This window comes from Colius striatus, chromosome 22, assembly GCF_028858725.1.
Source record: "Colius striatus isolate bColStr4 chromosome 22, bColStr4.1.hap1, whole genome shotgun sequence".
Classification (NCBI taxonomy): Eukaryota; Metazoa; Chordata; class Aves; order Coliiformes; family Coliidae; genus Colius; species Colius striatus.
Genome location: NC_084780.1, coordinates 8,752,436 through 8,764,803, shown reverse-complemented (window position 1 = coordinate 8,764,803; position 12,368 = coordinate 8,752,436). Strand labels below are relative to the sequence as shown.

General features: G+C 54.1%; 1 protein-coding gene and 1 long non-coding RNA gene across 7 annotated transcripts; both read left to right on the top strand.

The window, feature by feature from the left end:
- Positions 1–1,038: 1,038 nt before the first annotated feature.
- LOC133627562 (uncharacterized) lies at positions 1,039–1,659 on the top strand. The gene is made up of 3 exons (XR_009820294.1): positions 1,039–1,061; positions 1,180–1,308; positions 1,418–1,659. It is a non-coding gene; the product is annotated as an uncharacterized LOC133627562 (long non-coding RNA).
- Positions 1,660–5,343: 3,684 nt separating this feature from the next.
- Positions 5,344–12,366, top strand: CD55 (CD55 molecule (Cromer blood group)). Of its 6 annotated transcripts, none has more exons than XM_062013780.1 (15): positions 5,344–5,420; positions 5,515–5,706; positions 6,332–6,523; positions 6,769–6,865; positions 7,026–7,111; positions 7,530–7,724; positions 8,310–8,381; positions 8,928–8,951; positions 9,608–9,665; positions 9,831–9,950; positions 10,205–10,369; positions 10,644–10,736; positions 10,890–11,006; positions 11,269–11,466; positions 11,621–12,085. In XM_062013780.1, exons 1-15 carry the CDS (start codon positions 5,348–5,350, stop codon positions 11,712–11,714), a joined length of 1,776 nt encoding a protein of 591 aa, XP_061869764.1. In that variant the 5' UTR covers positions 5,344–5,347; the 3' UTR covers positions 11,715–12,085. The 6 variants fall into 6 exon arrangements, with proteins under 6 accessions (XP_061869764.1, XP_061869766.1, XP_061869765.1 ...); XM_062013782.1 differs by having other exon boundaries at positions 8,925–8,951; positions 9,840–9,950; XM_062013781.1 differs by having other exon boundaries at positions 8,925–8,951; positions 10,893–11,006.
- Positions 12,367–12,368: the final 2 nt, after the last annotated feature.

The following is a 12,368-nucleotide window of genomic DNA, read 5'->3' as shown; positions in this document are numbered from 1 at the left end:
TTCTTTTCTTGTGTGTTTTCACTTAGGTACAAATTAAATGGGAATGATTTCATCTGGTGTCAGCTTAAAGGAAATGATGTTGAATGGAGTAAACTTCCAACTTGTGAATGTAAGATCACTGCAACCTTACTTTTGGCTCCAGCAGATCCTGCCTCATGATGATTAGTCTAACTCTGCTTCACACGTTGTTTTTGTTGACGTTGTGTGGCAGATCTGTCACCAAAGCTGCAGCTGAGAAATAACCATTTTGTTGCTGACACTGTATTTCAGCAGGTTTGTTCCCACAAGAACAACGTATTTTCTCATGACTTAAGGTAGCAGTGCAGGTGATGGGATGAATCATGAGCCAGAGCGTGATGAGTTGCCTGTTTATTTTGGTAACCCTTGGAGGGAGAGGGAGAAAAATGTGCCAATGGAAACACTTCAGAAAGAGGAGAGATATGATCTAGACAAAGGCAGTGCTAGTTACCCATCTACAGTTATCCAGAAAGGATATTCTCTTCAGGACTCTTAGGTGGACCCTTAAGAACCGTTTTGCATTGTCATTATCGTTACAGTTTTTAGTGAGACTCACGTTGACCTTCTCTCCTGCAGTAATTACCTGCTCTTCACCTCCTCAAGTTAGCAATGGAAAACATGATGGCAAAGGTGTAGAAAGCTTTGTGTATAACTCCACGGTGACTTACAGCTGCAACTCGGGCTTCCAGCTCCTTGGAAACAGGAGCATCCGTTGTACGAGTACGGACAAAACAAACGGAGTCTGGAGCGGAGCTGCGCCTCGATGCAAAGGTGGTTTCAGTTGGGTTTAGCAGTTACACGGGTTCAGTATTTAGTATGTAGCAGCTGAAAGTGTTGTGATTGCTTAGTCCAGGGCATGTCAGCTGTAGGTCAGGCTGCAACTCTGAAGAGACAAAATGCCTTGCTGCTAAAATGAGTGAGGAGTGAACGCTTTGTGTGGGGAAGGCAGAGTGCTCCTAGAAATCCTTCTCTTTGTGCCCCAGAGAAAAGCACAGCTGGCAAACTTGGAGCAAAAGAAATGGGAAAGAAGCCTCCTCCCCAGAGTGAGTTGAAATGATTCCATGTTAAGTCCCATGTTTCACAATTTAATTTGCTCCTTCACCACTTTTTGTACAAGAAAGCAGTTTGATGAACCTCCCAGTGTGATCTTCACCCTTTCAGGTTCCCGTGGAAACGGCATCCGACCAGCTAAGAAGGCTTCCACGTGGGAAAGGAAGCTCAGCCTTTATAAAAAGTCACTCCAAAATACCATCTCCTTCTCCCACTCTTCTTCTTTCTCCAGGACACCAGGTCAGTCCTGGAGGCTCATTTGGAGTTCAGGGGAACTCGTCAATGGGACTCCCTGGTTACTCCCAGTCTTATACCTGGAGTTTTTGTTTTCTCCCTTGTTTCTCTTCAGTGTCAGGGAGCTGTGCCACCTCAGTCTTCAGATTTGTCCTGCCTTTGTACAAAACCCAGAGTTACTATTCTCCTGGGGCCAGACAAGGATCCTTGTGTGTTCCAAAGTACATGGGGATCTCTGGGCTCCTCCCCCAAGCCGGCTGCTTTGAAAACTTGAAATGGTCTAAAGTTGCATCATTTTGTGGGAGTGAGTGATTGTTATTTTTATTTTTCATCATGTTCTTTTCTTCTATAAGTTTTTCTCTGTACAAATTGTCTTTTTCACTCATTGGGCATCTGGTTCAAAGCTCAGATTTGTCTGCACTGACCTCCTCTTAAAACAGCTTTGCTTCATATGAAATGTATTCTCCTTTATCAGTTGTTTCCATGCCCTCACCTTATTGCAGATTCTTTTTTTTCCATATTGCAAAGCAAGAGAGAATTTTGTACCATGTAGCCTTAAAAGTGCTGGGACTCCTGTCCTTGTTCCAGCAGCGAGAGACAGTGCCCTAATGCTGAGTTTGTTCCACACCAGCGAGGTCGTGGGCAGCCAGGAGAAGCTGGACATGGCAGAAATGCTGCTACAACAGATTCCCCATCCGCTGCAAAGGATTCTTTTACCCATAAAAGATGGTGAGTGTCAGCTGTGTTGGAAACCATGTCTGGGTGGGGACTGTGAGCATGTAATTGTGAGTAAGAAAGCCAAAACACACACTGGAGGGTCTCACTACCCAGCTGGAGACTGGATGAAAAGCATTTCTCTGGTGTTGAGCTGCCCTTGACAACCTCTGAGCTGGGTCTTTTGGGTCTATGGCCTCCTGTGCAAGTTTAAAATTGGGTGGTTTTAAAAAACAGGAAAGGAAAGAATGAAGGAAATCCACACAGTAATGTTTGGGAATGTGAGTGTTTCCAGTAAGTGGAAAAGGCTGAGGTGGTGCATGCCTGTCTGAATCCTACTTTGCCATCCCAGTCCCGAGGTCTGCTGTGACTCTGACCCAGCAAGTCAGTCCCAGAAAGGCGTTGGGAGCTGTGGGCAATGCCCCAGGCTGCTGCCCTGTGCAGGCATGGCAGGAGCAGGCAGGGAGCTGAGGGCAGGTTTCTGGGGAAAGGCAAGAGCAGCTCTGGTAGCTCAGCCTGTTTTTGCTGGAAACTTTCCTGTTGTTCCAGTGTGTGCCTGGCAGTGTAGGTGCACAGAGCAGCACAAGCCAAGCTCCCCTCTGCATGTGTTTCACTTCTGCCGTTGCCATCTGCTTGGCTCGATTTCTGCAACACAGGGGAGGGATGCCAGAGCGAGATAAAGCACGTTGCCCTTGGCAGCTCGGGCTGAGCAGGCGCAGAGCTGCTATCGCGGGGCTCAGCTGCTGCGGCAGCTCCAGAGAGAGAGATTTTGGTGCTCAGTTGGTTACTGGGGCAAAATAGGACAACAAAGGTGGGTGGCAGAGAGGGAGAGATCAGGCTGGGCTGAGCCAAATGGTCTCAGTAGGTAGAAATGTCTCTGCATGGCCTTGAGTAGGAAAGCAGCCGGGTTCAAGGAGTTCATCTGAACCGCTAAGAAGGGGATTTCACTGGGCTGAAGCTACAGCAGTTGGTGGTTCTGACGTGTGCAGGAACTGAGCCACTCCCTGAGGAGGATCCACACTGCAACAAGGCTTTGCCAAATGCTTCTGGCTGTCCCACACAGGTCATTGTAAGCTATTGCAAGAGAATTCCCCAGCACTGAAAGCATCCTGTTAACAACAACTTTTTGTATTACGCAGCCACTATCTCAATTCAGACCTCAGGGGACCAGTGACCTGTAAAAGTGTGGCCAAGACATCTCCACGTAATTTGTCAACAGGTTCACAAGGAAGCATCTTGAAGCAATGTATTATCCAGGCTGATGGACTTCTCTCTTAAGAAAACACCTCTTGACCCCATTGTAAATGCTTTTGTTATGTACACTTGGAGATTAAATTGTATTGGAAAGGGAAATAAAGTAGGGAGGGGAAAAAAGATAACTTTGAGCTTCTCAGTGGAAACATCACAGTTTCCTGGATACCAAAGGCAGAGGGAGGGAGGCAGGAAGGTGCAGGCAGGCTGCTGCTGGCTGCCCTTCCCAAAGGAGAGGTGACATCCCCTTACCGGCAGCTGCTCAGCAGAGTGGGACAGGGCAGCAAATGCAGCCCTGACCTTCCCATTGGCTCTTCCCATAACTGCTAGCAGGGATCCCAGGGCAGCTCTTTCCCACGTGGGTGCCAAGCTGAGCCAAAGCAAACTTCTCTGCCAGGCTCGAGTACACCCCGAGTCTCTGCAGGCAGCACAGTGTCGCGTTTGACGTTTTGTGTCTGAGAGTTGTAGTGGAAATGTTGGTGTCCCCACTGCCATGTTTTGTGTGTAGGCTGGAGGAAAGCCCTCTCCTCTGTGCTTGCATAAAAACCTTCATGGAGGTCTGTTCCTAGGGACTGGCAGGTGATGTTTGGAGATGGATTGGGGGGTCTGGTGCCCCTGAGTTGCGCTGTGCTGGCCGAGAGGGTGAGAGGCACTGATGAGGATGCAGCTCTTGTCCCTGCATGCAGTAGAGCCCGTGCTGGGGGGTGAATGGGACCTTCTCTACCTCTCCCGGCTTTGGGGTGTGCTGCAGGGTCCGCAGCCAGAGCTGGCAAGAACCCCCATGCTGCCCTTTTGCGTTATTTCTTTTCACTTGGGACTTGGTCGCTTTGGCGGGAGGGAGAGGTGTTTACTAGAAGGTGCAGAGCAACGATCTGAAGGAGAGCCAGGGACAGCGGGTGTCTGGAGAGCCCCATCGCCTTCCTCTGGAAGCCGAGGCGGCCTTTTGCAGCAGACGCGAGGAGACCGGCCCGCGCCCATCCCAGAGGTGAGCCCGCCGCCCCCTGTGCCGCCCCCGCGCCCATCCCAGAGCCCGCTGCCCCGTGCCGCCCCCCGCGCCCATCCCAGAGCCCGCTGCCCCGCGCCGCCCCCGCGCCCATCCCAGAGGTGAGCCCGCTGCCCCCTGTGCCGCCCCCGCGCCCATCCCAGAGCCCGCTGCCCCCCGCGCCGCCCCCGCGCCCATCCCAGAGCCCGCTGCCCCCCGCGCCGCCCCCGCGCCCATCCCAGAGCCCGCTGCCCCGTGCCGCCCCCGCGCCCATCCCAGAGCCCGCTGCCCCGCGCCGCCCCCGCGCCCATCCCAGAGCCCGCTGCCCCGTGCCGCCCCCCGCGCCCATCCCAGAGGTGAGCCCGCTGCCCCCGCGCCCATCCCAGAGCCCGCTGCCCCGTGCCGCCCCCCGCGCCCATCCCAGAGCCCGCTGCCCCCCGCGCCGCCCCCGCGCCCATCCCAGAGCCCGCTGCCCCGCGCCGCCCCCGCGCCCATCCCAGAGCCCGCTGCCCCGTGCCGCCCCCGCGCCCATCCCAGAGCCCGCTGCCCCGCGCCGCCCCCGCGCCCATCCCAGAGCCCGCTGCCCCGCGCCGCCCCCGCGCCCATCCCAGAGCCCGCTGCCCCGCGCCGCCCCCGCGCCCATCCCAGAGCCCGCTGCCCCCCGCGCCGCCCCCGCGCCCATCCCAGAGCCCGCTGCCCCGCGCCGCCCCCGCGCCCATCCCAGAGCCCGCTGCCCTCCGTGCCACCCCCGCGCCCATCCCAGAGCCCGCTGCCCCGCGCCGCCCCCGCGCCCATCCCAGAGCCCGCTGCCCCGCGCCGCCCCCGCGCCCATCCCAGAGCCCGCTGCCCCGCGCCGCCCCCGCGCCCATCCCAGAGCCCGCTGCCCCCTGTGCCGCCCCCGCGCCCATCCCAGAGCCCGCTGCCCTCCGTGCCACCCCCGCGCCCATCCCAGAGCCCGCTGCCCCGCGCCGCCCCCGCGCCCATCCCAGAGCCCGCTGCCCCGCGCCGCCCCCGCGCCGCCCCCCGCTGCCCACGCGCGCTCTGGGGCAACAGCCGCGCTCTGCGGGAGGGGCCCCGCGCACCCCGCCCCGCTCCGCGATGGGCCGCGGCCGCCGGCGCTCGCTGCTGCCGCTGCTGCTGCCGCTGCTGCCGCTGCTGCCCGCGGCGTGGGGTGAGCGCCGGCCGCGGCTCCGTCCCCGTGCTCCGTGTCCCGCTCCGGGAGCGCCGGCGGCAACCTCAGCAAGCGCGGGTTTGTTTTGCGGCAGGTGACTGCGGGCCGTTGCCGAATATAAGCCACGCGGAGCCCCCCGAAGACGCTAAACATCAGGAACGCTTCACTGTCGGCTCCAAAGTGACGTACAGGTGCCTGGGGGGCTTTGTGAAGCGGCCGTTGCTGCAGGACACGGTGCAGTGCCTCACCAACTCACAGTGGTCCAACCTGCCGCAGTTCTGCGGTCGTAAGTATTTCACTTTCTCTGTGGCAACTCGCTTGGAGACACGCGCTGTTGTGAAAACATCTGCTGAGGCAATCGCTGCTTCAGGGGTTTCCTCATCCGAAGTGGCACACGATGAAGTTGCTTTTCGGAGAATCTCCTCTTGCCCTTTCTTCCTAACTCTGCCGTGTGCCCGGGAGGCATGTGCTGGCGCTTGTGTGTTGGTAAGAATAGTTCACTGCCTTGGGGAAGCCCAGGGATGAGGATCTAGGGGAATAGGAATGGGGGGAATGGACATAAGGTGGGATATGGGAAGTTCCCCCTGAACACGAGGAGCAAGTCCTTTGGTGCTGAGCTGAGGGAGCCCTGGCCCAGGCTGCCCAGGGAGGGTGTGGAGGCTCCTTCTCGGGAGGTTTCCAAACCCTCCTGGACACACGTTGGTGGAATTGGCAAGGGAGGCTGCACTGCTCAACGATTGAGAGGGCAAACGTTCACATTTAAACCTGGGGAGGTTTTTTAATTACACAAGTTACAAATCACGTTCTTGGTACCGCCGTTGCTGGGCATTGTCAGTGGGTTATGTTTGTACACGGCTGAAAGGGAATGTTGCTGTTTCCCCTGTGTAACGGTGCGCTGTGTGTGTGCCCAGGCAGCTGTCCCAGCCCCCCTCGGCTGCCCTTCGCCAGGATATCGCAAGAAGATGGGATGCAGAATTATTTTGCTGTTGGCAGCAGGGTGAGGTACACGTGTCGCCCAGGCTACGAGAACAGCACAGACCAGCTCCCCACCAGCACCTGCCTCGACAATTTAACGTGGTCACAAGTCCCTGAGCTGTGTCAGAGTGAGTGTCTCTGTGTCATTTCCTTTTCTCCAACGTCCTCCCCCAGCCTCCCCCCAGCGCCACCTCTGCTTTGTGTTGTGGGATTGCTCTTTTTGAAATGACATTTCAGATGGAATGCCATCAGATGCCTGGTTTGATGTTGCTGTTACTGTTTGATGTTTGTTGTTACACTCATTAAAGTATGTCACTGATTTTTTTTTCCCTTATCCTTGTGGTGGCCTACAGATAACCTTATTCTTTTTTAGGGAAATCTTGTGGTGTTCCAGCAAATCCAGAGCATGGCAAAGTTATTGCAAAGGATCATCTGTTTCTTGCAAAAGCAGAAGTGGTTTGTAACCGTGGGTGAGTGTGAAGCCAGCTGCCCACTGCATCCCAGTCTCCTGGCCAGAGGCACTGATATGTGGACCAGGATGTCAGAGTCTGCCTGTCGGGCCCTCTGGGGTGACATGTTCTTGGCTGGTGACAACAAGCTGATTTGTTGATGTGCTTTTTACTTCTACAGGTACTCGTTAAAGGGAGCATCATCTCTCATCAGGTGCTTACTAAGGGGCAGTGAAGTTGCCTGGAGTCAGCTTCCAGTTTGTCAAGGTAAGTCACGTTGCCCAGTGCTTAACTGGGAATACCAAATATTCCAGCTCAGAAATACTGAATCATGTGTTGATTTTACTAAGTGAAGTCAGGGAAATGCCCCTAGAAGGGAGAGAGCTGCCATGGTGAGAGCAGGGACTGACCAGAGGCATCGCTCGGGCCTTCTGCATGTGAAAGACATAAGCAAGCAGCCCAGTGGCCCTGGTGTCCCCCACAGCCCATGTAAGCAGGGCAGCATGCTGGGAGGCACCTGAAATTACTCTGTAGTGAGAGGCTGGTCAGTGCTCCTGTTTCAGTCCCTGCTCCTGGTACAATATGAGCCTTGTGTGCAAGCAGCCCTTGGGTTTTCCTCTCTCCACATCTTGGAGGAGAACATCCCAGGGAACACCTCCTGAACTCTTTTCTTTCTCTCCACCAGCTATTTCTTGTCCTCCACCTCCAGCCATTCCTAATGGGAAGCACAACAGCAGCAGCACAGAGGAGTTCACCTACAGCTCAGCCGTGGTGTACACGTGTGAGCCTGGGCTCCAGCTCGTGGGAAACAAAACTCTTCATTGTACGACAGAGAACGGGGCAGATGGTGTGTGGAGTGGGTCTCCTCCTGAATGCAGGGGTGAGCATTGCTGGGTTGTTTGAGGTGGTTATCCAGGATGCTGAGGGGGCTGGAACCTCTGTTGTAGGTGGAAAAGCTGTGAGGCCTGGGACTGTTCAGCCTGGAGAAGAGAAGGCGTTCCTGTAGGGTTTGTGTCCAGGAGAGCAGCATCTGCTCACAGCAGTGGTGCTCAGCAGGTCTGTGCTTAGCAAGGTGCCAGGCTCTGCTGCAGACCACCTTCAGCACTGTCAGACACAGGGTGACCTTTTCCTCTTCAAGAGGAACAGGTAGACTTTTAATAAACAATGTGTGAAGTGTATGAATAACTGCAAAGCTGGTGGGGAAAACCTGGGAATGAGTTTATATCTAATGTCCCACAACACCTGACAATAAAGCCAGGTGGGACAGCAGCCTCCTCTCTCTCTGTAGGGTGTTTGTATCATTCAGAGATCCCTGTGGCACTTGTCACAGCTCTCCCTGTTGTAGGCAGTCACCTGCCCATGCTACATTTACTCCTCACTGTAGTGTTATATATATTATGTATGAATGGAGAATTACATCAGACAGCATTCTGAGTGCTTTTCCTTTATTTTTTCCTCTCTGTAGTTAGCACCACAGCAGCAGCAAACCAAACTGAATCCTCAGAAGAGACGATGGCAGAGAATCCTTACTGGTTAGGTGAGAGCTCAGGAGAGGCTTTCTGCCCCAGAGTCCTTTGAGTTGCTGTAACTGCACCCACATTTAGTGCCAGGGGCTCCACACCCTATTGGGTTTCTGCACTCACTGTGCCTTCTGCATTTCTTGTTCCCTTGTCTATTTCTCTTCCCTCTCTGCTTCCGAGTGGCTCTGTAACTGATGTGATGCAGGATAGGAGTTTGGATGCTTGAATCTGCCTCTGTGCAGCTGAGCATCTCAGCGAAGGCGCTGGCGTGAGCTTGGCTGCCTGTGGATGCTGCTGGGGTGGAGGGAGCCCTGAGCTACAGACCTCAGCTCCCTCAGTGGACAGAGCTGGGGTGAGGGGCCCAAGAGCAGCATGATGATGTGTGTTAACTACTGTGAAGGACAGGTTGTTTTTATAGCATTTTGTCTTCTCAGCAGTGTTACGATTGTCTGGGTTGGAATAATATTATTCTGTGGCCAGAGATTAAGGAACTTCCCTGTTTAGTTTTCACCATTGTTGGCTTCGTTTTTATAACATCAGTTTCATTATTTCCTCTCTAGCAGGTATCCTCATCGCCAGCTGCAGTGGTAAGTAGTTTAAAAGTGAAAATAGACTTTCCTACCCCAAAGCTGTCATTTGCTGTTAAATACCTGAAGCCAGTGGCTCTGGTTGAGTCGTTTTACTGCTCCTGGTACTGAGTGTCTCTGGCTTCAGGGGTTTCTCTGCTGTTAGGTGATGCAGCAGCACTGCAAGCAGCTGGATGGATTGTCAGTGTCTTAGTATAAAATGTTACCATTACCTCAATTAAGGATGAAATGAAAGATGCCAAAAAATGTAAGAAGCCAACCCAAACCTGTACGTCCCGTGGCTCTTTAATTGATAAAGTTGTTTTAAGAGGCCTTGGCAGACACTGAAAGAGATTAGTGAAGCTTGGAACATCCAGGTTGCAAAAGAGAGTGCTAAAAATATGTTCAAAATACACTAGAAACAGGAACCTGTCTATAAAAGCACAAAATAAATGAGGGCCACGCCCTGGAGTTGATCCCAGCACACACAGAAGCTGCAGGAGAGGTTTCACATGGTTCTGGCTGAGAGGGAGTGTCTGGGTGGTGACAGGCTGCCCCAGAGCTGACAGTTTTGCTGCCACTCTGTTACCAAGCTGCAATATTTCACTTTAAATCACATACCAAATTTGCTGCTTAATTTTGGTTGGTTCTTTTTCTTTTGCTGCTTTGTTTGTTAGCTTTCCCAGTAGCCCTTCTAGCTGGGATCATCATGAGATGGAAAGACCATAAAAAACAGTAAGTAAGCCTAAGCTGCTCCCCATAAATCCCGAGTTTCCCTGAGGGTGACTGTTTCCCTTTAAGCTGAGTGGTAGAATTTCCCTTCAGTATACACTGGCATGGTTCATTTTCTCTCTCCATGTTGCTGAGTTGCTTTTTATTCCGTGAGTTTTCTCCTTTCTGACTCTTCAGGTCTTACAGTACCCACTTACAAGAGCCCGAGAAGAAGGGGAAGGATCTGCTGATGCCCCCCGTGATGAGGGATGGCAAGAAGCAGCCTGTGCCCTGGCAGTCCTATTTTGGGTACGTTTGCTTGTTCAGCTGCCCAGAAGCTTGTGTCACTCTTCCAGCTGTAGCTGTGGATCCCACGGGTGCTATTTGTAGCTACGACTGTGCCTGATGACATTGGTAGGGCACCTGATTACGCAGCGTCTGACGCCAACGCCAGCGCCCCTGCGATGAACGCGCCCACAGGCTGCTTCAGGCCAGGGGCTGGTGTTTGCCGCCAGCCCTCGGGGCACAGCGGGAGGGACTCCCCCCTTCTCTCTCCTCCGCAGCCACGGGACGAGCTGCCACGTGTGTGGGTGCTGCACGGAGCGGCTGCACGCCGCGGCGGGGCCGTGTGCCGCCTGCCAGCGCTGCCTGCGCGCCCGCCCCGGCACGCCGCGCTCCTACCGCGTGCCCAGCGCCAGCGGCGACGACGGACACCCGGTGGGCACCAGGTACCATGACCCACAGGCCCTTGCTGCTGCTGCCTCTGCACGGGTCCCTGCAAAGCACAACAGGGAACAAGGGGGCACTTCTGGTGGGGGAGAAGCAGCTACACACAAATAGAGCAGATTTGTGCATTTTGATGTCCTTTGGTTCCTTTAAGTCCAGCTTTAGCAGCAGAGAATATTTTCTAGTTAGAAAATATGATCCCATAGGGCAGTAGCTGTTCTGGGAGCATTGTGGGTTCAATTGCAGACCGGTTATATTCTCTCTCTCTCTGTTCAGTTCTGCCAAAGCTGCGGAGGTGCCAAGGGGTGAGGGCACAGGAGAAGCTGCTCCGGAGCAGAGCGAGGCAGAGCAGCCCACGGACCACAAAAGGTCTGTCTTCCACTTAAAAATACACAGATGCCACAGTGGGCTTGGATAAAAATCATTTCAGAGTAGAACTGTATGTATTCAAACAGAAAATAAGTGTTCTGCATTTCCTTGTTTATTCCCCCAATGCACATCTTCAATGGCGCTCCTCCGCAGCAGCCACCACGTCTGTCCCATCTGTGAGAACTGGCTGCGTGCCCACTTTGCCCAGCACCAAGGCCACCCCACTGTGCCCAGGGAGCAGCTGGGGGAGACCCACCAGCAGGACGAGGGGTGAGTGCGGTGTGGCCAGGGCAGGAAACGGCTCAAAGGGGGACTTAAGCATTTAAAAGAAGTGACAGTTGGTTCTGCTTGCTAATAGCTCCATGTCAGGGTAACTGCCTGGGGCTGCTTGGAGCAAAGAGAAGTGTCGCTGGGGGGAGGTTTATTTGGACAAGGCTTGTACAGGTTCCTTGGGTGGCTCTGATGCAGTTCCTCAGAGGAGCAAGGAGCGGTTTTTGACATGAACCTGTTGAGTCTCACTATTGTCTCTCAGCCCGCAGGGCCCCGTCTGCCTGCCCTGTGCTGACCGGCTGCACCTCTCCCTGGTGCACAGCGATGTGGCAAGCTGCCCCGTGTGCCCCCTGGCTGCAGAGGGGGCCCTGGCTCACCTCATCCCCCAGCACAGCCCCATCTGCCACCTCTGCCCCATCTGTGTGACCCCCACACACCGGCACCTGTGCCAGCCCCAACGGTAGGGACCTGCACGGGGGGCACCCGAAACGCCCATCGGGTCACCATGGCCGGGAGCCACAGAGCAGAGGCTGCAAAGGCCGTTCCTCCCAGAGCCAAGGGGCTGCAGCACGCAGCCACCAACCCCAATTAACCGCTGTTATTCCCTGTTGCAGGATAGGTGTTGATGGCTGCAGCATCCTTAGCAGCATGAAGCTGTCAGAGAAGAGAGGAGTCGATACACCAACTCCTGATGTGGTCAGGGGTTGAAGTTCTAAGTGCAGTGAGGCAACCTGAAGTCAAGTGTTTGACTTCTCAGTCAAGAATTCCTTTGTAAAGAAGCAGGAAAGGCAAACACACTTCAGATCCAGCTCCATGTTGGTTTCATGCCTACTTTTGAGTTTGCTTTAGCATGAAAAAACCCATTTTTGTGAGGATTTAAAAATTTAGTAAATGTTTCCTTCCACTAGGAAAATAATGTCACAGTAAACAGCCTCTTTGCACAACCTTGCAGGATTTACTTGTATTTTTTAAGTACTTCTGTACTGAGGTTCCTTTCCGAGTGTGCAGGTACAAGTGGGAACGTTGCAGGAGTTACAGTAAAACCGTTTTGTAAATAAAAGGAACATAAAATAATCAAACACTGGTGTCCTGGCTTAGGGGTCTAGGCTGGGGGGGTTATATTTGCTAATCAAACCTCTCCACAGAGCACTTTAAATGGTTTTTGCAGTCTCATTCTTTGCCGGGTGCTCAGATGGGAATTGCTGCTGTTGTCTGTAGCAGCCTGTGCCCAGCGTTCCCTGGAACCGCGGTGACGTGAGGTGCTGCTGCTGGTGTGGAGCCGTGTCCAGCCCTGGCAGTCCCCAGGAAGGGATCTGTTCCTCTCCAGGTATAGCCTTCTCTTGACTGACCACAAGTATCGCT

Coding starts and splice junctions, on each gene's coding strand:
- CD55 (XM_062013779.1), top strand. CDS start 5,348: ATGGGCCGCGGCCGCCGGCGCTCGCTGCTGCCGCTGCTGCTGCCGCTG. Junction 7,112..7,529: donor TCAGCTTCCAGTTTGTCAAG/GTAAGTCACGTT, acceptor TCTCTCCACCAG/CTATTTCTTGTCCTCCACCT. Junction 11,007..11,268: donor ACCCACCAGCAGGACGAGGG/GTGAGTGCGGTG, acceptor ATTGTCTCTCAG/CCCGCAGGGCCCCGTCTGCC.